Genomic DNA, 23,728 nt, shown 5'->3' with positions numbered 1-23,728 from the left:
ATTGGGCGCGTGTGCGTGACGAGTTGAGAACCTGACCTCATACGCCGCTTTCTCTTTCAGGTCGGTCATCTTTAAAATGGTCTTGTTGCCGCATCTGCTCTACCAGCTCCAGAATTATCCCTTCCCCGTTAATTCCTTGTGGTTTCGCCAGGTTAACTCGGTCCTGGGACAGTTTCTTTGGGCAGGAAGGGCACTTAGAGTAGCGCTACGGATATGTTTCCAGTCCACCTACTGTGGTGGACTGGTCGCTTCAGATGTCCACTCCTACTATGTGGCCTTGCAACTCCTGATATTGAACGAATGGTGGTATGGGGATCGATCGGACCCCGCTTATGCACTGGTGCGGAGCGATATGGGATCCTATTCCCTACACACAGTCTTGTACTCAGCTCCCATACGCAGGACACTGCCATCCTCCACGAGGGTGGTTTTCCAGGTGTGGAGGCAGGCCCTGCGAGGAATGGGATGGTGGGGTAGGCTGACAAGGGAGACTCCCCTCTGGTCCAATGGTAGATTCCCACAACTTGCTGGATTGGAGAGTTTTCAGGAATGGGATAATATTGGGATCTCTACCTTAGGGGACGTAATGCGTGGCACGGTTCTAAAATCTTTATAGGACCTCCAGCATGAATTTCAGATGCCACAAACACAATTTTACAAATACTTGCAGTTTAGGCATGCCATCCTTCCCAGCATTGCAGATTTGGAATCTCTTCCGAAGTTCAGTCCTGTTGAAGCTAAACTGTTTATGGGCGACCTGCAGGACCATAAAATCTCCAAGATATACCAATCCCTAGTGACAAACTGCCCCACTAAATTAGATGAACTCAGGAAAACGTGGGAGGAAGACCTTGGTCGCCTGGATGGAGAGGACTGGACGGAAGCACTTGCTTTCCCTCGAGGGGCGGCAAAAGCCACGCGCCTGATCCAATTTAATTACCTACACCGGGTTTATTATACTTGCGTCAGGCTGTGGAGGGCGGGCCTGATAGCGACCCCACAATGCTTGCGATGTGGCCATGTCCCACACGATTTAGCAGTGTGCGGTGCTCAAAAGGTTCTGGCGGGGGGGTTTTGGCCAGTCTTGCTGAGGTTTGGGGGTGGGAGCTCCCCTCTTCCCGAAAATTGGCGCGGTTACATATAATGGAGGGGGTGGGGGGAAATATTTATAAGCGCCATCTGATGCTACTGGGATTTGCGCTGGCTAAACGAGACATTGCTCGGAAGTGGAAGGCTGGGACCCCGCCATTGCTCTCGGCATCGATAAATGGTCTGGATTTCAATATGGGTTTGTAGGTTCCTATCTTTACAGTTCGAGGGTGCCCGCTGAAGCACTTTAAGATTTGGAGGAGGTGGGCGACCTATAGAGGCTTGGACCTAGAGCCCCCAGCCTTGGGGGATGTGGCAGTTAAGGGTTAATTGGGAAGGAATTGTGGTATGGGACCTAGAGGGTCCGGCGGACTATGTCATTTATGTGCGGGCTAATATATGTTATTAACTGTGTGGTGCAAAGACAGTGCATGGGGGGGGGGGGGTGGGGTTGTTTATTAGTTCAGTTTTGTATAATGTATATACCAAAAGGTCAACGCAATACTTCTTTTGTATATTGTGGCAGTCCGTCTCTGACGGCTTTGGTGAGGCTGGTTATTTCAACAAAATTACTATTTTATGACTGCAGTGTAAATCTACTATGTAACATCTGGTATCGTTTCACAAACTCCACAGAATCCCCAGAGGTATCAGAGACAACTTTTTACTTTGAATAAAGTCTATCTGGCACGGACACCATACATATTTTTTTCATGCAAAGAAATTGTGATGCCCAACAGAGCATATAAAGCAAACCCAGCAAAGTAAATGCTAGTCTCTCAATAAACTCTGATATAGTACAGACTTTGAAAATCGCACAAGGGCACCATAGTTGGTCTTCTAATCAGAACATCAGCTAATGAGTAGTTACGATTAGACCCCTTGCTGAAAACCAGCTTGAAGACTAAATTACACGCACCAGTGCAAAAAGGAGACACAAATCTTCCGTCAACAGGTGCCTGCTGAACCAGGCTAGTACCATGAGTTTAGATCTGCCGCCATGGGTCCACAGAGGGCCCTGGAACCGAACTGACAAATTTATAGTTACATATCATGGGAGTTCCGTTGTGCTTTGGCACCCCGTTTTACGGTTCATAACGGAAAAGGCCTGAATTTGTCAGGATGCAGTGCTTATTTTCATATCTCCCGATATCGATATAGGATGGAGAAATCACCTGCAACAAAAATGGCCCTTTTATGTATTTTGTTTTTAATCTTATCAATCAGACGTAATAAAATCGGATCTGGTGTAGTTGAGCGAGAACATTCTAGCCCTCATATTGGGAGCCTCACTGACAAAGCAAAAGACAGGCGCACCCTCAGAAAACTCAAATTCAATGAGAACTTCCAGGCAACAGAATGTGCTGCCTTGACCACAAAAATGCAAGTGTGCAACCGCTAACTGACATGAGCCAAGTATGAGCTAAGAAGGAGTAAAGTTCACATAGGTTTCTGATCTATGTTTCCGGCCATCATAGGCAGCCTTCAAATCTAAAGTTGTATAGATGCAGCATAAAGAGGCGAAAGAGGCTACAAAATGAGTCGGCTGTGAGCGTCTGCACTGGGGACACAATGCAAAATGTATTGAGGGGCCCTTAAAATGTATTAGGCTACATGAATTAAAGGTAGTCGGAGACTTGTGTCAAAGATGTGAGGACCGCAGGAATCATTGTCTGTGCATTACTTAAAATATGTCAAAATGAAATCAAACAAAAAGGTTTTCACTGCAATTTGTGCCCCACGTTAAAATAAAAAATCTATCACAACCTCAGTTTTGGAGTGCTCTGCTGAGAGAACACCACCCCCTACCCCCAATCGGCTTATGGTCAGTTCATAGTTCATCCCCTCTTTCCAAGCACTGTCATTACAAATTATGATATCGTCTGATTAATTGACTAATCGAATCTTCCTTCCGTTGAGTAACGGAGACTGTACTGTACCTTGAAATGTTCCACAAGCATTTAATTTAGATAAAGCCTTAAAACTTTCCTGAGTCCGTGGTTATTTCATTGTAAAGAGAATTAAATTTATGTCAGTTCACCATCAACTAGTTCAACTGATGGTCCATTAACCAGAGGAAAAACTTTTTGATCAGTGAAGGATTGGTTAGGTAAGACAGGTAACTGATCTTGCAATAAGAAACATAAACTTGACCCCAGCGGTTTAACTAGTCAGTGTTTATGGGCCCAGGTGAGTATATGGTGTTGGATTATCTGTGGCTGGTTCACCGCTTGATCAGCTGTAGACAGCTGTACTTTTATCAAAAGCCTAGGAATGTGTGTGTTTTTCACACTCATTGTTGCAGTTTATTGCACACTGATCAAATGCCAAAAGCAGAAAAACATTTTTCATTTATTTTGCACTCCCAGTTGATCAACTGTACTTGTTACGTGGTACAAGCACAGAAAACATATTTGATTTGTAATAAGCCTCATCTAACGAACACTTCATGTCATTGGTCATATTTCGATTCAGAAAGACCATCTGCCATCTATGTGACTTGAAAGCCTGTTTCATTTCTTTTTAATATGTATTTCATCAGCAAATGCAAGAATGCATTTGACATTTAGTATAGTAAGTATATAAGGCATATAACATCAATGATTAGCTGAATCAACACACGTGGGATCATGGTGTGTATTTTCATTACACATAGTTCAGCTAGATCAGCCCTGTGCATACTTTAATCTTTCTGATCTAACATCTGCAGCGTGTTTACTCCTTCCACCACTCCTTTTCAACCACATAAAAAGGAATGTTGAAAGGCTGAGCCACCAACAGCAATATCGCTAGTGCCTTTGTGTCAGTATATCTCATCCAGTGGCAGGGAGAGAGAGAGAGAGAATATGCTGCTCACTAAAGTCATAAACACTGTCTCTTTGAAAGCAACTCAGGCTTCCAGGTTTGACAAACACCCATTAGAAGCGGAGGCCCTTCCCATAAGTAAGTGAGCACGGGGCATCATAAGTAACAAAGTGGATAACTCTGGAGGTTAATGCACTTGCTAGAAATATCGGTGTACATTCTAATCAAAGGTTCAAATCACCATAAAATTGCATAGAGGATCAATGTGTCTGCTGGGAAGCACAGCATGCAACATGTAAATCACAGATTCGTTTTTTTTGTAGATAGCTTAGTCGATTACGGTTTTTGCTGCATAGAGCCTTGTGTTACCTGCAGGTCAAAACATCCTTGTAATGTAGCTTAGTGAGTTATGACCCTGCAGAAAGGACCTGCCTGCAAACAAGAAGGCATATATTTAGAACCTCGCAGTTTTATCCTCAATCTTTTCTTATTTTAAGGTTGCTATAAAAAAAAAAAAGGTTACTTTGGGTAGTCCTAAACAGTTATTAGTAAGTGCCACATATATAGTTATTAGTGAGATAACTGATGGACAGATACATCCGACATTCTAAGAATGCATGCATTTTGCGTGCATACAACCTTGGCAAGGTCAAAAAGCTAACCCCGCCCCTTGTTCCGCCTCCGCACCGCACTTGTGCCAACCCTAAACTCCACCCACTGCTCATTTTGGTGAGTACCTGCATTTATTTTTTCAAATTAAAGCACTGCGAACAGTGAACAGGAAACAGCAGGTGCTGCACCGGCCTCCAAGAATCCAATAACCCTAACTGAGGACCACATAATTGATGCAAGCCAGCACAATCCAAACATAACAATAGTCTCTATATACCGAAAAGCACAATAACATCGAGACTAACAAGAAAACCTGAGGAACGTAAAAGCAAACCCCAGCACATAACAAGCATTCCAAGTAGTTTATAGTGGAGTGAATTCAAATTATTAAACATTAAATATAACAACAAAAAAAATACACAGTAATCAGGAAAGTACTCATCTGTGGAAACATTTGAAAGATCCTTAGTCAACAGCAACAAGGCCCGGGTTAAACACACTAACAAAATCGGAAAGGAGATGCAATAACAACACGGCTGCTTGCAAAACAGATAAACGCTACAAAACTAACTTCTCCGTGCACTGAAAACAATTCCCACGGACTCATTTACAGTTTGGAGGGGTCTGAAAATCCTTAGTTTCTGGACGCAGGTCTAAATACGGAGTAGGAACACCCGGAAGAATGCCCTCCCCACATGGACAGCCGGAAAATTCAGCCGATGCATTGTACTTCGAATTAAGACTGCCCTCCGGAACTTGGAACATGTCTAGTTCCCTCCAAACTTTAAATGAAGCCCGTCGACACGTGAGAAGCGTCCCAGCAACCGTTAGCATTATCAATAAATGTCACTACACAGCACAGACATTAGACTAACTGTGAGAGCATGGTAATAACCCCTGTTTTCGAGTAGAAACTCAGTAAAACCAGTCTAATCAGCAGCATCTCTTGAACATTTATTTTCTAACTTCTTTTCTTTTATTGGGACTTTCAGTCTTGTTTATGCATTTATAACCTTAGAAGAACAAGGCATTGACAACTGCGAACTGCAAGTCCCAGAACTGAACGCAACACGTGCACTCTATTCTTGTCACATACGAACCTGGCAAACCTGAAAACGAAGTTAACACCTCTGCCTCATCCCCGCGGCGCCCCGACGGAGGGCGCGGGCAGCACTTCCGCACTCACTACCGTCGGCTCAGCACTTTCAACGAGCACTCAATTCCGAGCCGACATTTTCAGCCTCATGAAAAAATACTCTAGTGAAAAGGGCATGCTTTCTTTTCGGGAGCAAGGCCAAAGAAAACATCGCTGTTTACCTCCAGATGATAATGTATAGACTTCAAATAAGAAACGACCTGTCAGAGGAGCTTAGGCGAGAACGCCTAGTCTGAAGAGACAACTGAAAACACTTTAAAGGGAACAAAAAGACTAAACCTACCTCTCCGGTGATGTCGACGACGTCGCCCACTCGGAGTTCCAGCTCGTCCTCGTTCTGCGGGGCATAGTCGAAGAGCACTTTACACTGCCGAGCCCTGGCTTCTGGGGAGAAGGACACGGCAGAGATATGGTTTGCGAATTTGAATCCATAAGACATGTTAAAACACTTGCTAAACGTCCTCCCACGAAGACCAGCAAAACAAAACACTGTGCATAAATCAAAAGTATCCCCCGTCAACCCTGAAACTAAACAGTCGGCTTCAGCCTGCTCCTCACTGCCGCTGTCAAGTGAGACACACCTTTGAGAGCAAATAGTCGTCAGGTGGATGCGGGGAGCCAATGAACGAGGGGCCCTCAGCAAGCCACAGCACGGCTATAATTAGAATAAACTGTGGGTTCAAGATTGAAGTTATGTGTGCACTCGCAGGTCACAGATTCTTCCGTGTCTATCTCCCTTTCTCATCATGAGCACGATTGTTTGCAGATTTCAGATTAAGTCGCCCTACACGCTAATTGTAATTGCATTCATTATAGCGCTTACTACCCCTGACGAGGCGTCGAAGTGCTTTTTCGGCGAGAAGCACGCTACTCCGGGACCCATAGAGGATTAGTGTTGAATTGGTATAGGTGAACATGCAGTACATTTTAAGTGGTGGATAGGTTAGTCAGTCATTTGAATTTGGAAAGATAGCAGAAGGATAGAGGAGGAAAAAGGTTTGTAATTATATAGCGCTTGTTACCCCTGATGGGGTGTTGACGCACGCTATTCAGGAAGCCCATAAAGGATTATTGGTGAATTAATATGGTGAAATATGAAGTCATTTCAGTGGTGGATATTCGTCCGTTATTTGGAGTGAGAAGGATAGCGGAGGGATAAAAGGGGAAGAAAGGTTTGCATTCATATAGCACTTGTTACCCCCTGATGGGTGTTGAAGCGATTTTGTGGCGAGTAGCACGCCACTCCGGAACCCATAAAGGATTAATGTTGAAAATGAGTATAGTAAAATATGAAGTAATTTGAGTAGTGGATAGGTTATTCAGTTATTTGGGTAGAGAAGAGTAGGTGGCGGGATAGAAGAGGGAAAGAGGTTTGTATTTATATAACACTTGCTACCCCTGATCGAGTTTTGAAGCGCAAGTAGCACGCTACTCTGGAACCCATCAGGATTAGTGTTGAATTAGTATGGTGAAACATGAAAGTAATTTTAGTGGTGGATAGGTTAGTCAATTATATGGATTGAGAAGGGTTGGGGAGGGGTGGAAAAAGTTTGCATTTATATATCGCTTGCAACCCTGATGGGGTGTTGAGACGCTTTACTGGCGAGCAGCATGCTACTCTGGAACCCAATAAAGGATTAGTGGTGAATTAGTATACTCGAATATGGAATTTTAGAAGTGAACATGTTAGTCTGTTAATTTTGATTGAAAAGGATAGTGGAGGGATAAAAGAGTGAAGGTTTTTTTTTTGTCTTAGCAGTAGGAGGAGGCTTTTGGATGAGTAAAAAGGAGTTTTGGAGGGGAGGAGTCAGAGGGAAGAGTTTAGAAAGGTTTGTTTTAGGGGGATCGGTATAGTAAAAGAGGTGTCAGATGATGAAAGGAGGGGTAGAGTAGGAGAGAGTCTAGAAAGGGTTATTTTGGGGATCATAGTAGTGGTATGGGGTTTGGGATAAAATAGAGTGGCTGTAGAGGATATATTGATAGATGTATAGGATGAGAGATAGGGTAGTGCATTGGAAAGAGTAGTAGAAATAAGTTTGAGATGAGTCAGAAGGTTGGGCTAGAAGATATATTTAGCGAAGTATAGGCTGAGAAATAGGGTAGTGCACTGGAAATGCTAAATTAGAATTAAGAGATAAAGATATAGATCCATAAGTACATTGAAAGTATATAGATACAAAAAGGAGGTAAGTATATGTAGATTAAATATATTGATAGAGGCACAGGATGAGAAATAGGGTAGTGCATTGGATATGCTTTTTCAGGAGAAAAGTAACAGACACACAGATCCAAGTACATGGAAGGTACATAGATGCACAATGGAAGTAAGTACACGGAGACCAAAGATGATTTTTATTTATTATTATTATTTCTCTCAACAATTATTTTACATGTTTATACAAAGTAATACACAAAGATAGGTACATATCTATAGTGAAAACAAATGCTTATATACAGAGGGATATGCTGTATATTTCTGTTTGCGTATGGTGCTTTTGTGGGGAAGAGCCAATTCTGGAGTAGTTTTCTGAAGATAAGGTGGTTGTTGGTGGACCTCATGTTGGGGGGGTAAGGAGTTCCATAGTTTGGCTGCTTTAACAGAGAAGGATGTGCCACCCCTGTTTTTTTCTTGTATGGTGGGATTTTGAGACAAGGTGATCCTTTAGAGCGGAGGTTCCTTTGTTGAATGTGTTTGGTGATTTTATTCCTGATGAAGAGCGGTCCCATTCCATGTATTGCTTTGTGGGTGATACAAAGCAACTTGAATGTGGATCTTCTGGCAACTGGTAACCAATGCAGGGCTTTCAAGGCAGGGGAGATGTGGTCTCGCGGTTTGATATGCAAGAGTAGTCTGGCAGCCGAGTTCTGAATCCATTGTAGTCTTTTCATGGTCGTTAAAGGTGATCCTTGGTAGAGGCTATTGGCGTAATCGAGTTTGGACAGAACAAGGGAGATGGTAGCTTGGACCTTGTGTGGAAATCCCAAATGAGGGGGATTCATCGAGAGCTTGGAGTCCATGGTCATTCCGAGGTTTCTTACTTCCTTCAATACTTTAGGCGGGGATACCAGTTCATTAGGCCATGCGGCAAGCAGGTTGTAATGTTTCCAATCGCCACACATGAGTATTTCAGTTTTTGAAGCATTCAATTTGAGATGGCTCCAAGTCATCCACTGATCTACGGCTCTGAGACAGCTGGAAATTGGTGATTTTCCAATGTCTTTGGGGCATTTCAGTTGAAGGAGTATTTGCGTGTCATCTGCATAGTTATAGCACGTGAGGTGAAATTTATTGATCTGTACTGGTAATGACTTCATGTAGATGTTGAAAAGCATGGGCGAGATGATAGAACCTTGAGGGACCCCTGCTTTTGTGGAATACGGTTTGGAGGAGAAAGGTGGGGTATGGATGACATTAGTTCTGTTTCGAAGGTAGGACGCGATCCAGTCTAGAGCAGTTCCCTCTATGCCGGCTTCATAGAGTCTTTGTTTCAGAGTGTCATGGTCAACCGTGTCAAAGGCAGCTGAGAGGTCCAAGAGGAGTAGCGCAGCAACCCCGTTGCGGTCAACTGTATTCTTCAGGTCATCCCAGATGGCAAAGAGGGCAGATTCAGTGCCTCTTCCCGGACAGAAACCTGGTTGGAAGTCTGAAAGTATGTCATTCTCTTCAATGAATTGTGACATCTGGGCGAACGCTGCTCTTTCTATCAGTTTGCCTAGAAAAGGTCCATTTGTAATGGGTCTGTAGTTGTCAGGGTTCAGCGGGTCTAAGTTTGTTTTCTTCAGTAAAGGGCATATGTGTGATTTTTTTAGTTCTTCTGGAAATATTCAGGTAGTTAAGGAATCGTTGATGATTCTTCTTACTGGAGTGGCAGCATAGGTTCTTAAAAGAATTGTCTTGAAAGTTTGTGGTAGACAGGGGTCAGAAGGGCTGCTGGCAGGCCTACTTGCTTTGACCAGGTCCATAAATTCATCGTGTGAGATGTGTTGGAATGAACGTAGAGGCTTGGTTAGAGTATTCTTGTTTTGTACAAGGGTTAGTGCTGGTGCTTTGTTTCTGTTTTAAAGTACAAGTCCAACGTGTCTGCTTTGTCCGAGTAATGATTTGCCAGTTTGTCTGCGAAATCTTGAGTAACAGGATGAGATCCTTCTAGGAAATTTGGTTTGCAAAATTAATTGAGTATTTTATAGAATTCTTTATTTGCACATTTAGCGTTTTGAATTCTGTCTGAATAGTACCTTTTCTTAGCTTTTTTGATAGCCGACTTGTATAATATGTTAATTTTGTGTAGGTGAAGTTTGTCTGGTTTGACGTTTGTTTTGAGCCAGGCACGTTGCAGCTTTCTAATTTGTTGTTTTATGACTTATTTCTATGTTTCTCCAAGCGCTTTTTTAAATTTTGTTGCGTTGTAGGTTTGAGTGGTATCAGGATGTCAAAAGCTTCCTGTAGCCACTCATATAGATTTTGAACAGAATTTGTTTCCAGATTTGTACTTTGTTAGTTGTGTTTCTAAGTGTTCTAAATTGAGTTTATTCCACGTCCGATAGGTGGATGGATGTAAGGAGTTTTAGGTGAGTTGCTTAGTGTTGTTTTATGTAGGAAAGCCAGCAAGTGGTGGTCTGACCATGTGACTGGAGTCATAGTTTGAAAGGTAACTAGTTCAGTATTAGCAAAAATGACATCTAGGATATATCCAGCGGGGTGTCAGTTCGTGGACAATCTGATGCAGGTTAAGTGCGTCTAGGCCAGCGATTGTTTTTGGATGGGTCATATTGGGTTTGTCAAACCAAATGTTAAGGTCACCCAGAACGCATAGGTTGGAGTGTATTGTTATCAGGTTTGAAACTGTGTCTAGAAGTGTGTCTGGGAATGTCGCCTTGCTAGGTGGAGGTCTGTAAATGAGCAGGAAGTTACAGGAGGAAGACGATGTAGGATTGCATCTGGTTAGAAGAGCCTCACAATTCTTTATGGAGATGTTATCAATTTTAGTGATATGTATTGTTTGCCTGAATACAACAGCTAGACCACCTCCTTTTTTCGCTATTCGATTTTGGGTGATTGTTTGATAGCCTAGAGGAATGGCTTCATGCAGGACTGGAGCCATATCCTCTCCCAACCATGATTTGGTTATGAATAGCATGTCTGGTTTTGCATCGGTGAGAAGGTCGTAGATGTGATGCTTGTTTTTAGAGAGGGATCGAGCATTTATTAGTAGAAAGTTTAGAGAGTGGCCTTTGGTGATAGTGGGACTTTGTTTTGTAGAAGAGTGTTCAGTATTGTGTGGGTTTGTAGCAGGTGTGTTTTTAGTTCTGGCATTAGCTGTATTAGGATAGCAATCATGTTGCTGTTCTGTATCGTGTTCCTCATCCAGCATGCTAAGGCATTTTGATGGTTTTGCGTGTGTATGCGGTGGAGATGGTGTTTGAGAGTGAGTTGGAGTGCTGTGTTTTTGTGGTGTAACACTGCTGTGAAGTAGACATGGGGAAGCGAAGTTGTGAGGTGTGGCATGTTGCTTATATTTTTTGCGTGTGTTTAAGGCAGCAGGTGTATGAGTCAAGGGAGGTGGTGAAGCATGTGGGTCATGTAGTAAGGTTCTAAATTGTCCAATGGATGAGAGGCGGTTAGAAGAGAGTTGCTGTATCTGTGTTAGGTGTGGTGGAAGAGAGAAAGCGTGGCATTGGAGTTTGTTCCTTTGTGTGGTTTGAAAGGTGGGTATATGTTTGTATTTTGTGATGGTAAGTATTATGAGGTGTTGCGTTTTGAAGATCTTGTTGTGCTGGTGTGTGTGATACGTTTTGTTTTTGAGGAGTAGTGAAAAGGGGTGCTGATGTACATGTTTCATGCAATGGATTTGGTTGTATAGTATTGTTTGTGAGGGGAGGTTGTGAGGTAGAGGGGGTAGTGATGTGTATGAGTAGAGTGTATGTTGTGTGTAGGAGGGAATGAAGTAGAGGTAAGAGTGTTTGTCAGACTGGTTTGTTGCAAGAGTTAAAAAAGTGTAGTGGTGTGCAGTGTGTGTGTTGTGTGTTAGTGTTATTATGGTAGAAGGGAGAGGAGGGTGTTTGTTGGACAAATGATGGAAGGTTGATTTATAGGTTTGTTAGTGATAAAAGGTGGTCTGATATGTGTAATTACAGCAGGGAGCGTGTGTCTGGATGGGATGTAGTTATGTATGAGTGTATTGGTTAGAGGTATAGGATAGAGTTGTGTACGGTTTGTAGGTGATGGTGGATATGTGTGGTAGTTGGGATAGTAGGGTAGATGTGGTTTGGTTGGGTTTGTAGTGCATGCTGGTACATTAATCTGTGCATAGGGTTGTGCGTGGTGTACATTTGGTGTGAGTGTGTTGCTCTGTTTGTGGATGCGGATGGTGTGGGCTCGGTATTGCTAAATGGGAAAATGGGCAGCATTTCTGGCCCTGGTCAGTCTCAAACAGGCAACCGCCCTTGTCCTCTCTGCCCTTAACAGGCTCAAACAGGCAACTGCCCTTGTCCTCTCTGCCCTTCGCCTCAACGCCCGGGCTGAGACGCCCTAACCCTGGCCTTTTATAGCCCTAGTAATCAGGTGACCCCTTCAGCCGATGGGACCCCTAACCAATCACAACACTAGCCCTAAAATCTAGAACCAATAGGAGACCAGGACCTTACAGCCAATCTTAGCCCTTGTCCAAGCACTCAATCAGTTCAAAACCCCTGAGCTCTACGTCCAATAGAGGCCCTAGCCCTACCAGTAGGGGGCTTGTTTCACTGGCTTGTGAACACAAAATGGTGGCTGGGGGTGCACTGTTTTAACATACAGGTCTTAGCACAGAGCAAAGGAGAAATTTGGAGGGAAAACTGAATTGTCACCAGGAATGAGAGGGATAAACTACAGAGTTTGGACTGCAAATCCCACAATTCAACACGTTAAATAGAAGCAATCATGGGCAGGAAAAAACACAAGTTTAAAACACAAAACAGGTGATAAAAAATGCAATCACAGGCAGGTGAAAACTACATTTTTAAACTGTAACAACCAAAGGCAAAAACAGTAATCACAGAAAGGGAAAATCGTTTTTTAAAAAACTTTTGTAGTGAGGAAGAGACAGCACTAGTCTGCCTCCTTACCACTTCCTCGATTCTGCTCACTGCAATCTGGGGCACAGGTAGGCTGCAACTCACAAGATGGAGGAGAATGATTTGGGGTGCACCCAACAAAGCCTTAAGGGGCCTGGGCGGGTGTGAGGGGAGGGCTCAGAGTAGCCTGGTAGTTGAATAGCCAATCCCCAGTCCTGGGTTTGCTGGCCTGGGGGTGGGGGCTGAGGAGCTGCTTCTCCTGTTCAGAATCTCCTAGGAGACAGACAGGCTCAAACCACACTTTGGACTTCTGCAGGTAAAGGCCTCACTAACTTGAAATCTAACACTGTTTAGTACAAATAAAAAGGTACAAATGGATGGCAGCTCAGAGTTCTATTTTTTGAGATGTAAAGAATGGCGTTACTCTCGAAGAGGAGCTGTAGGCCAGCCCTGTTCCATCCATGGACTATTAATGGTCACTGAAATGCAGCTTCCGCCCATTACAGCATATATATATAGCACGGGACAATGTGTCGCCTCACTTCCACCACTGGGCTTTTCTGCTCGGAGCAATGGCATGATACCTAATCATATGCACATTTGCTTAGAAAGGAGAGCATTTTAGTGCCAGGACCAGCGAGCTAATAATTTACTTTACCACGGTTTTGATTTCGATCCCTTTTAAAATAATTCTTTAAAAAGTCATCCTAGTATCCCTAGACTATTTGTTCAGATTACAGTAACTAAAAGCCATTAATAATTTATCTTAACATTAATCATATTTTCTGTGATGTGCATTAAAACTAAAAAGGATTTCAACACTCATTCTAAGTACACCAGCCTGCTTTGCAAGAGCTATAGGCTTTGCCAATGTATTAGCAATGTTGTACCAGAGTGGCTGATGTGGGGTATGAGAGTGATGTGGAGTGTCGTAAATTGGAGTAGAGTATAGTAGAGTTAATCGGCATGGAGAGGAGTGAAGTGGAGTTTCATGGAGTAGCATACAGTGTTGTAGAGTGTTATGGAGCGAAAAGAGTGCAGTGGCAGGGTTTCATAGGAAGTACCCAGTACTGTTGTAAAAGATATTTGTGAAAGTTCATTTATTATTTTTACTTCATTTGTTTTTTTACAAACCTATGGCTGCAACTGCTGCAGCAGCTGGTGAAGTCCAGATTTACCGGCTGTAGATTCTACCATTTCCATCTCTAATTTAGCATAGAGAGTTTATTACAGTCAGGAGTTTGAAAAATAATGGAGCGCTTTTAACAAGCCAATCTGAAAGGGTTAGAACTTTCTATGTGGTATTTTTTAACAAAAATTAGGTTCAAGGTAGAGCCCTTTTTTATGGGTAGTGAAGGTGTAATATGTTGTCTGACAGTAAGCATTTTGGGAGAGCGGTCAGCCTCTTCGCCTTTATTCTCAGTTAGATTCTCAGAAGATCCGATTAGAAGAAATGAGCGATTAGTGCTATAATCACGCAAATCATGAAGAAAACCCTTGTTGCTGTCAGGTGGGTAGTATAAGATGTTCAGGCTTAGGTGCCGTGTTAATACATTTCACCGTGCGGCATTAAAACCAGGAGTTGAGCATCAGTTTCCATTTTAAGTATTTCTTGTGGATAAAGGACCTCTCCACAGTTCTTTTCTGCTCGTTCCAGATTGTGGACGTTGTACCCTAAAAGTAGGATAGAGTTATGGAAGATGGACAGCGCCACGTTTCCTAGAATACAACAGCAGCAAGGCGAGAGCCCTGGATAATGGCAGATATGGAAGCTACATTAAGAAGCCACAAATCTACGCTTCAGGACGACAGCTTTAATGTGATGCGTAGGAGACCGGCCACTAGGATGAGTAGTGATGCTTATGGTGTTCGGGCAGGCTCATGATTGTGTTTACGACATCTATCTAGAGATAGTGCTGATATGATGAGTTTGAGGGTCTGCGATCAGTCTTCAGTTGAACAGGTGCCAAAGAGGTCCTGAGGACGGACAGACGCTCTGAGATACTCGGGTTGATGAGTGTTATGTTCTTCAGGAGTGTTTTGAGTGGTGTAATAGAGAGTAGGACAGCCGCCACGGGAAGAGACTGCTTGTGGGAGGGAGAGATTTTCTTACTTTTTAACACCTCATGTGGTGATCGTGCTCGAAACTGAAGAGCTTCGTTTTAAGTAGTGAATTAGATGTATGCTCTTGCCAGTAGTAAGCTGCTGTACTGTGTAGTACGAGCCAAGCAATCACACGGTTCATGTAAATCCTGGGTGGATGGGTCCTTCTGTTGTGTCAGTCTTTGTGCTGTTTCTGTAGCTGGGTAGGACCAGTGAGAAGGGTGACAGAGGGATAGCTGGCGAAAGGATGTTGTATTAAGGAATAGTGGTGCTATAAGTTTGGTTTTACTCTATTTCGACCTGTGTCAGGGTAGAAGTAAGTTTACTCTACCCCAAGTACCTTTATTAATGCTAGCATTATGTTTATTATTTGCCAAGGGATTTGTGAATGAAAATTGGTAGATGGGGGGGATGGTTAAGAACGGGCAAGTAGCGTCGTAGTCAGTAGCGATGGGAGACATGGTACCTGTGCTTACCTAAGCCGTCATAGAAGCTTTTAGGGCCTCAGGGTAGCAAATACGGAGAATATTTGGTAGAGGATACTAGAAAATTGGATCATGACCTTCTGATTTTCAAATATGTTAACCTGAGGAAGTAAGTTTGTTTATCCAATTAAGTGGAATTTGTGTTGAGACTAGCAGAAACATGCTCACCAAAAAAACGAGAGAAAAAAACTTGAGGGTTGGTTTCAATGGAGCCCAGTCTGAGGCTATGGTATTTGACACCAATGTAGGCCAGGGGAGGAGTAAGATCTTGGCGGTTGTTGCAGGCATTCAAGAGGGAGATAGAATATACGTCTTACTTAGTTTTAAGTTTGGTGGACAAAATAAGATCCCGCAAAAACAAAATTTAGACCAGAGAGCAAGACTAATTCATAAAGGATGTGAAATTTGCAGACCCTTTTAGGAGAGCTAACAAGAACCAAGCAAGCATTGGCATAGCCAATAGGTCTTGCCTATGCAAGAGTTATTGGCTTGCCAATATGTTTGAGCAATGTTGTACATCGGCGCTGATGTGGGGTAAATGAGAGTGACGTGGAGTGTCAAAGTGGAGTTTTATGAAGTGGCAGAGAGTAGCGTATAGTAGAGTTGAGGGGGGGGGGAGCAGGGTGTCGTGGGGGGGAGCAGGGTGTCGTGGGGGGGAGCAGGGTGTCGTGGGGGGGAGCAGGGTGTCGTGGGGGGGAGCAGGGTGTCGTGGGGGGGAGCAGGGTGTCGTGGGGGGGAGCAGGGTGTCGTGGGGGGGAGCAGGGTGTCGTGGGGGGGAGCAGGGTGTCGTGGGGGGGAGCAGGGTGTCGTGGGGGGGAGCAGGGTGTCGTGGGGGGGAGCAGGGTGTCGTGGGGGGGAGCAGGGTGTCGTGGGGGGGAGCAGGGTGTCGTGGGGGGAGCAGGGTGTCGTGGGGGGAGCAGAGTGTCGTGGGGGGAGCAGGGTGTCGTGGGGGGAGCAGAGTGTCGTGGGGGGAGCAGAGTGTCGTGGGGGGGAGCAGAGTGTCGTGGGGGGGAGCAGAGTGTCGTGGGGGGAGCAGAGGGGGGAGCAGAGTGTCGAGGGGGGAGCAGAGGGGGGAGCAGAGTGACGTGGGGAGCAGAGTTGTTGAGAGGCATAGAGTGTAATGGAGAGGTGTAGAGGGTGCTGGATGGAATAGTGGAGTGGCGCAGAGCGGAGTAGATAGGAGTAGTGTTGTAAAATGGTAGCAAGGCGCAGAGTAGAGTGCAGTGGCATACAATGGTGCACAGTAAAGTGACAGTTCAATGGTGTAACGTAGTGTAGTGGTGTACAATGCAGTGGTGCAGGGTGGATTGGCATTCATTGCTGTGGTGTAAGAAGCATTGGTTTTGAGTAAATTGGCATAGAGGGTAGCAATATAGATAATTGGCATACAGTTCAGAAGTGTACAGTTCAGTGATGTAGAGTGGCATAAACCAGAGTAGCATACAGTGCAGTGTAAACGGTCATCGAGTGCAGTGGCTCAGAAGAGTTACGTAGAGTGCAGTGGTGCAGATTAGAACAGAGTGGCGTAGAGTGCAAAGAGGCAGAGTAAAGTGGCATAGAGTGCAGTGACAGTACAATGGCATTAAGTGCAGTGGTGCAGAGTAGATTGGCATAACGCGCGTTGGTTTCGAGCAAAGTAGTGCAGATTGCATTGGCATGAATTGCAGTGGTGCAGAGTGAAGCAGCGCTAAGTGCAGTGGCATAGAGTACACTGAGTAGAGTGCAGAGTAGATTAGAATGGCGTTGAGGGATTTGGTAAAGAGCAGTACAGAGTGGAGTGCACTGTCATGGAGAGCATGGAGTGCAGTTTTGCAGAGTGGGGTGGGATAGAGTTAAGTAGTGCAGAGTGGTGTAGAGTGCAGTGGCGAAGAGTGCAGTGATGTAGATTAATGTGGGGTAGAGCGCATTGGCAGAGATTAGAGTGGTATAAAGTAGAGTTGTGCAGCGAAGAGTGCAGTGACAGTGAGGAGTGGCGTATTGTGGAGTGGCGCAGAGTAGTGCAGTGGCATGGAGCTGTGCAGAGTATGCATGGTATGGTAGCGTACTGTCATTAAAGACAGCACATCTTCGTTGAAATTACCATTACATTTTTACTGACATACAGTTTTACTGATAAAAGTATAAAGCGTGCAAAAGATAATGAATGGAAATGTCATCACCCAATGTATTGATTTGATCATGAGCACAGTTCATTTACAGACATTTAAATTTTGTTCAGTGCTAGGAAAAAAAATAATCATACAGCCTTCCTCAAGCAGAATCCAGTAGCCACCGTGATTGTCGCGTAAATCCTCTTACTTTTAAGTCAGAGAAAGAAAAATAAACACTAAGCTCCCAGAAAGAGACAGCCTGACATTTGACCACTGTCGCTGAATGTACAGCAAACGTGACAAGAGAAGAACAAGATTTAAAGACCGGTTTACAGACTGCAAGTTTGTGAGAGAATACAGTAAAGAAGGTTTGGGCAATGGGAGGGACGAACTCAAGATGGAAAGCCTAAAGCAAATAAAGCCAGCAAATAGAAAGGCAGAAAATTTGAGTTACAAACCACACAGCCAATGGTAAACAATGGGTGGAATGCATGACTAGGTCAACCTTCTGAATTTCACCAAGATGTCTTCAGCAAACCAGACAGCTGCGCTACCTGGCAGGCTGTGACCTAAAAATGGTCTTTCAAGTGAGAGATGACCACAGGCCCAAAAGGTATATAAGACAGCAACCCAGAAATGAAATTTAAGTCCCAAACACAGCTAATTCTTGCACTCTATGTATCACACAAAAAACATATTCCAGTAGGGGTGTGGCCTAAAGAGCTAGATGGCGGCTGCCATTTGTTGGAGCTGTTGTGCTTTATGCCCAATTTGTCAAAATCCAGCTTTTACTGATGTGGAAACCTGGAGCTGAGTAAGGAGTGTCTCCCCGAAGCACCTGATGTCACAAATCCGCTTTCGTCCTACTCCTCCGCAACTGTCTGAGGCCAGATCGTTTGTTACTGTGGCACAGCCTGCAAGCCTTGGGACATGGCATGGCTCCTGGATAGCCTCCTCCGGGAGGCAAAGATTTGAGGAGGGTTCCCGTTATCTGAATCGCCTTGGCAGGCAGCCAATGACCCATTCTAGATGCCCGTGCTGAAGGGATACCCCCAGGACTTTGAGAAGGGGCCACCTTGGTCGGGGGAGAGCAGTGCTGCATGCTCCCAGGATTATCTGCTCTAGCTGTCTGGCCGGGAGAAAGTACAGCCTGGTGCGGCGGTGGCAGTTTTCTTGTTCGTTCATCCACCCTCCCTGCAGACTATCATGGAGTTTGGGGCACCGGAGGTCTGTCCCAGTGGAACCATGGTCCGGTTTATCAAGCAGTGCATGACCCAGGGAAACTGATGTTGGCCTGCCATACACTGCAGCTGTGTAAGCCCCCTCCCTTCCCTTCCCTTTCAGGTCGTGGCTACTGCCCTTTAGTGCCCTGTTGGACATTAGGCGTTGGTGGTGCTCAGACCACACTCGGGTCTCTGCAGCTTTGCACCTACTGGACCCATCATAAATTGTTGGGGCTGCGAGATGGATCTGGATGTCTTGACCATCTAGCAGCAGCTGACCATCTCCCAATTGAGTGCCAATAGGAAGTTTCTCTGGGAAGGTAGGGAACAATGCACAGAGGAGGAATTCCAAACACCCAACCTTAGTTTACCAACCTTGGGGTCCCTTGATGGTGGTCGATAGTCAATATTTGTGGATTTTGTCCCATGGGTCTAATGAATGTTTGGCTTGAGCTCAGCTCTTGAGACAATCAACAAAGACATAGGTGGGTGCTTCCCTTGGATTAGCGGCAAGATTACAGTGCTGGAGGCCAGTCTAGTGCCTTTTGCAGCCAACTAATAACCTCCACTAATGGCCTGGGGCCACTAGTAGAGTACCGATATAGGCTCTCTGGATATTTCCATCTCCGTCACGTTGACTGCTCGTGCTGCCCAGTACTGGGGTCTGGCAGGTCGACTCACCACTCATCCAGGAGGGATAATGATGAAAGATAAAGGGCTTGTTAAGTGGGTAAAGTATGGACAAATGAACAAAATGACACGTGGTGGTGGCAGAGCTGCCCTAGATCAGGCATACAGAGGAGGAAGAGGAGTCCCCCTCACCCAACCAATGTTATCCTGGAGGTGATACAGTCCTCCCGGCAGGCTTTAGAACTCAAGAATGGAGCAGTTGGGGTAAGACCCACATTGCCACGCTCAAAGACACAGTGGAAAACACCAATGGTTCAGAGAGCCTACATCTGGAAAAAATTCCAGAGAACTGCCTAGGGACTTTCCTCATGGAGGATTAACTTTCCTCCTGCTTTTTGATAGAGCGGTTGCACAGTGCTCTCATTCTGAAACCACCAAGTTACCCCCACCCATCCGTCCAGTGATGGCCAGTTCCTCAAATATAGACCACAAAATAGCGATAAGTAGTGTCAGACGATTGGGTGATGTTCAACTTGATCCTCAAAAGACACTCGCCTTTTCTCACAACACACAAATGGGTACAGCGTGAAACAAACAATTTCAACCAAGTACAACCGAAATTCAGAGCTATGGAATTTCAGTATATGCTGCTGTACCATGCAAAATTAAAGAGCATATTTCAATGAGATTTACATAATTACAGTGCTTGTGAATGGGCTAGGGAAGAGACCACCAATTCCCAGAGATGCAATGCTAGCCATAAAGTGGGAGAAGGTTCTGCTGCTGTGGTGAATGCATGGTCGGAGGTAATGTGTTGGCCGTGCAGGAGAAGACATGTATAAGGGCTGCCCTGCTCATTAACCACAGGAGCTTCAGAGACTGGACTGGTGCTCACGGACATGAAGGGAGCGGGAGGAGTGCTACACCCTTTTCCTCGTCGAGGGTGATGTATGGAGGGTCAGCTGACTGTAGTCAATGTTTTCAAGGAACTGTATCCTACCATGGGTTTCAACCAGTGAAATAATTTCCGTTGTGAACAGTGATATTATTTGGGTGGGGGAGGAGGGTGTTTGAGAATGTTTTGTATTTTGAAATGTTTAGGGCGACAGATGCTTCTATGTAGGAAGTGTGAAGAGGGGACTTTAGGCGTTGTTTTGTTGGGGCATCTTCATGCATACTGTGACAAAGGGGGAAATGTTCTTCACTATCTCTCAATACTTCTTTTAAGTCACATTACAGAAGGGTGCCATACAGTACTACTATAAACCCAAACTGGAATGTAAATGGGCTATTAGATAAAACCTAAAGGGAGCTGTTATGTCCTATGTTACACAACACTCCCCAGATATCCTGTTTTTGCAAGAATCACACTTAATGGGAACTAACTGTGGATTCCTGGACAGTTATGGATACATGTGGGTATTCCATGCAGGGTTTACCAGAGCTTCTCAAGGCATGGATATCCTTTTACATAAATGTATCCCTCTAGTAGTGTCAAAGGGTCCTTTTAACAGGTCTGGTGAGTATGTGGTACTAGAGGGTGTGATGGAGGATACCCCATGGATGCTCTGTAGTGTCTACCCACCCCCTTTCTTGGTGAACATAACATTGGGAAACAATTACTCAAATTCTTGTGAATGCTTCACCTGGAATGTTATTTATGGGTGGGGATTTCAACTGTTCACTGTAGGGAACGAGATGTGGACTCTCCCGCTCTGCCAACCAGCTCGCAATGACTGGCCAATTGGGTGGGCTCTCTAGGCCTGGATTATGTCGAGTAAGCGTGGCACCCCTGTACAAGACAGTGCACATATTATTCAGAGCCACAAATGTCAGTCCTGTCTGGACTATATTTTTGTTCCAGCAGCACACTTGGGCTAGACGATCAAGGCAAATCTCTTTCCCAGATGACTGTATGACAGTAGCACTGATGAGGTGCGTGGTGGTTAAAAGAAGAGAAAACTGTAGATTCCCTAAGAGACACCATTACTGATTATTTGGTGTTCAATACTTCTTTGGTTACTTCCCAAAGTGTCCTTTGCAAGGCCTTTAAGCCGGGATTTCGAGGGTAAGCCTTCTCTTGTGTCAAGGGGAAGTAAAGAAACAGGGAAAGAGTGTTTGTGGGACTTCAAAGCAATTCTGAAGGGAGGAGAGCTGCTTTGCACAGCTTCTTGAGATGCTTACACAAACTGCTTGACAAAGCAGGTTTGGCCATATCCACGTACAGAGAGCATGAATTTGGCAACAAAATGAGCAAGCTCCTATACAGGCTTGCTCTAAAGGAGGGTGGTACTAAAATATTATCTGAGCTTATTATATGGGTGCACTCAGACTGCAGAAAGCTAGACCTACCTCTCATTTTGGACAATGTTAAAATGGCCATCTCAGAGATGCCAACAGGAAACCCTCCTAGAACTAACGGACTTCCGGTTGAAATAGATCAGCGATGTTCCGCTCTACAATCACTTAGTTTATTTAGTTTGTTTGTGAAGGTAGAGGCTAAGGTACAGCTGACGGAAGATCTCAGGAAGGCCCCCAATAACTAGCCAGATAAACCTCTAAACGAATGCCCGTCTTCCGGTCCTATCTTGCTGCTTAATGCCAAGATAGAGATATTGGGTAAGATTTTAGCTTCCAAGCTGAGCAAGGTAATATGGACTTATCAGAGAATATCATAATGGGTTCATGACGGGTAGAGGCACGAGGTACTCCCTGTAGGGTCCATGTTGCCCTGGCCAGGGCCTCCAAGCTGCTGAGCTCATAGGCTTAGACTTCAATCTACTATGAGAAACCATTCAATGTGGTGCATTGGCTCATTTTGTTCCAGGCCCTGGAGAGGACCAATGTAGGTCTTCACTTTAGCTCTTATCATGGAGCCTTTAGCAGAATGAATTTGCAGAGATGCCCAGCTAACATGATTCTGCTGGCCAAAAGGCCACAAAGATAGGTTTGAGTTGTAAGTGGATGAATTGCATTTTTGGGTCCAAAGCCCACAAGATTTGAGATGCTGCGTATATATGGAGAAACATACGGGCCAAAGGTCAATTTGCCCAAATTCACAAACGTGCCCATTTCTGGCCCTCTTCCACAGCAGAACTGTCAACTCAGGGTGGCCACCTCAGATTTTAAATACTTGGGATTGTATATTTCACACGGCCAGCATGTAGCTTGGGGATAAAAAATTGCCCCTTGGAGCCTGAGCACTTGGACTGATCTGAAGGCATGCACTAAATTATCCCTTTCTATCTTGGGCAGGACAGAGCTTTACAAGATGGAAGGCCTGCCACAGTACCAATATGTTTTACAAATATTCCCCTTTACCTCTTGCCCACATTCTTCGCAGATACAATCCATACCTACTAGATTGTTGTGAGCTGGAAAGCCTCCATGGATTTCATACAGAACGTATTCTTAGCATATGCATGAGGGTGGGTTGGGGGTTTCTGATCTCAGAGCATGATACTGGGTGGCCCAGTGGATTCAGAGAGGGCACTGGCTCTTTGAAGACCCCCACAATTTGGTGTACAGGCAAGATACGAAGGCCTTGGCATGCTCTGTGGTTTTGGCTTTTTTTTTTTATACAGGGCAGCTCCCATACATGTCCTTCCACAGGTAATTCCCTTACTATGCTAGGGCAAAGCCCTTCAAAATATCAATTGGCTACACAGACTCGTCAATCAGACCCAGTTATGGGCCAGCTCCTAGTTGCTGCATGTCACACATCTGCTGATGTCTAATACCTGGAACTATATTGGCATATCGTACCTTGGAGACATCTGGGTTTAGGGTCATATCAAATCCTATCAGCAATTAAGTGAGATATCTCAAGTGCATAAGTCCCAATTTTACAAATACCTACAACTTCACCACACCCTTGCAAAGCATGAGGAAGAGTTTAGGGAGGGCCCTGAATTTAATCCTCACGAGGCAAAATTATTGATGGAACCTCTGTGTTTCAAAGGGATTTCTAGGTTATATCAGTTCATGCTAACGTCCCTGTATTGCGTTTCAAACTTTTGCCTACTCGTGCTGGTGAGGCAGCAGGTTAAAATGTTAGTCTTTCATCAGATCAACTGTCATTTTAAGTGGAAGGCAGCAAAAAGAGCAGCACCAGAAGACTGCTGTTTGCTGACACAAATGTGCTCTAAATCTAGTGTTCCTTTTTGTTGCATCAAACAGGACACTACACATTTTTTAGGTTCTATTCCTGTGCCAACAACTCTGAAATGAAATTTAAGTAAAATATATGAGCTCCCAGCGTGGTCGACTGTTCACCACAGGAAGGTGCATCTACAGCAGAGCGAAAGCTCACAAAGAGAAAGTTTTTGGGAAATGCACTCAATATCTAAGGGCAAACTGTTGGGGACGTGCCTGCACGGTCTTCTAAAATTGCAGGCACTGCATGTGAACTTTAACCTTTATGCTGGTTTAACAAAAAATTGTTAAAGTTTTATCTCTAGTGCTATTATTTAAAAATAAACA

General features: G+C 44.5%; 1 protein-coding gene across 1 annotated transcript in view; it reads right to left on the bottom strand.

Moving 5' to 3' along the window:
• The window catches only part of CD2AP (CD2 associated protein), a 597,230-nt gene that overhangs the window by 392,718 nt on the left and 180,784 nt on the right, over positions 1–23,728 (bottom strand). The window contains exon 4 of the mRNA XM_085610578.1: positions 5,946–6,046. Coding sequence (XP_085466704.1) covers positions 5,946–6,046 — 101 coding nt within the window. The remainder of the gene's footprint in view (positions 1–5,945; positions 6,047–23,728) is intronic.

This window comes from Triturus cristatus, chromosome 6, assembly GCF_964204655.1.
Source record: "Triturus cristatus chromosome 6, aTriCri1.1, whole genome shotgun sequence".
Classification (NCBI taxonomy): domain Eukaryota; kingdom Metazoa; phylum Chordata; class Amphibia; order Caudata; family Salamandridae; genus Triturus; species Triturus cristatus.
The sequence above is the reverse complement of the archived record's forward strand: the minus strand, read 5'-3'. Positions and strand labels throughout refer to the sequence as shown.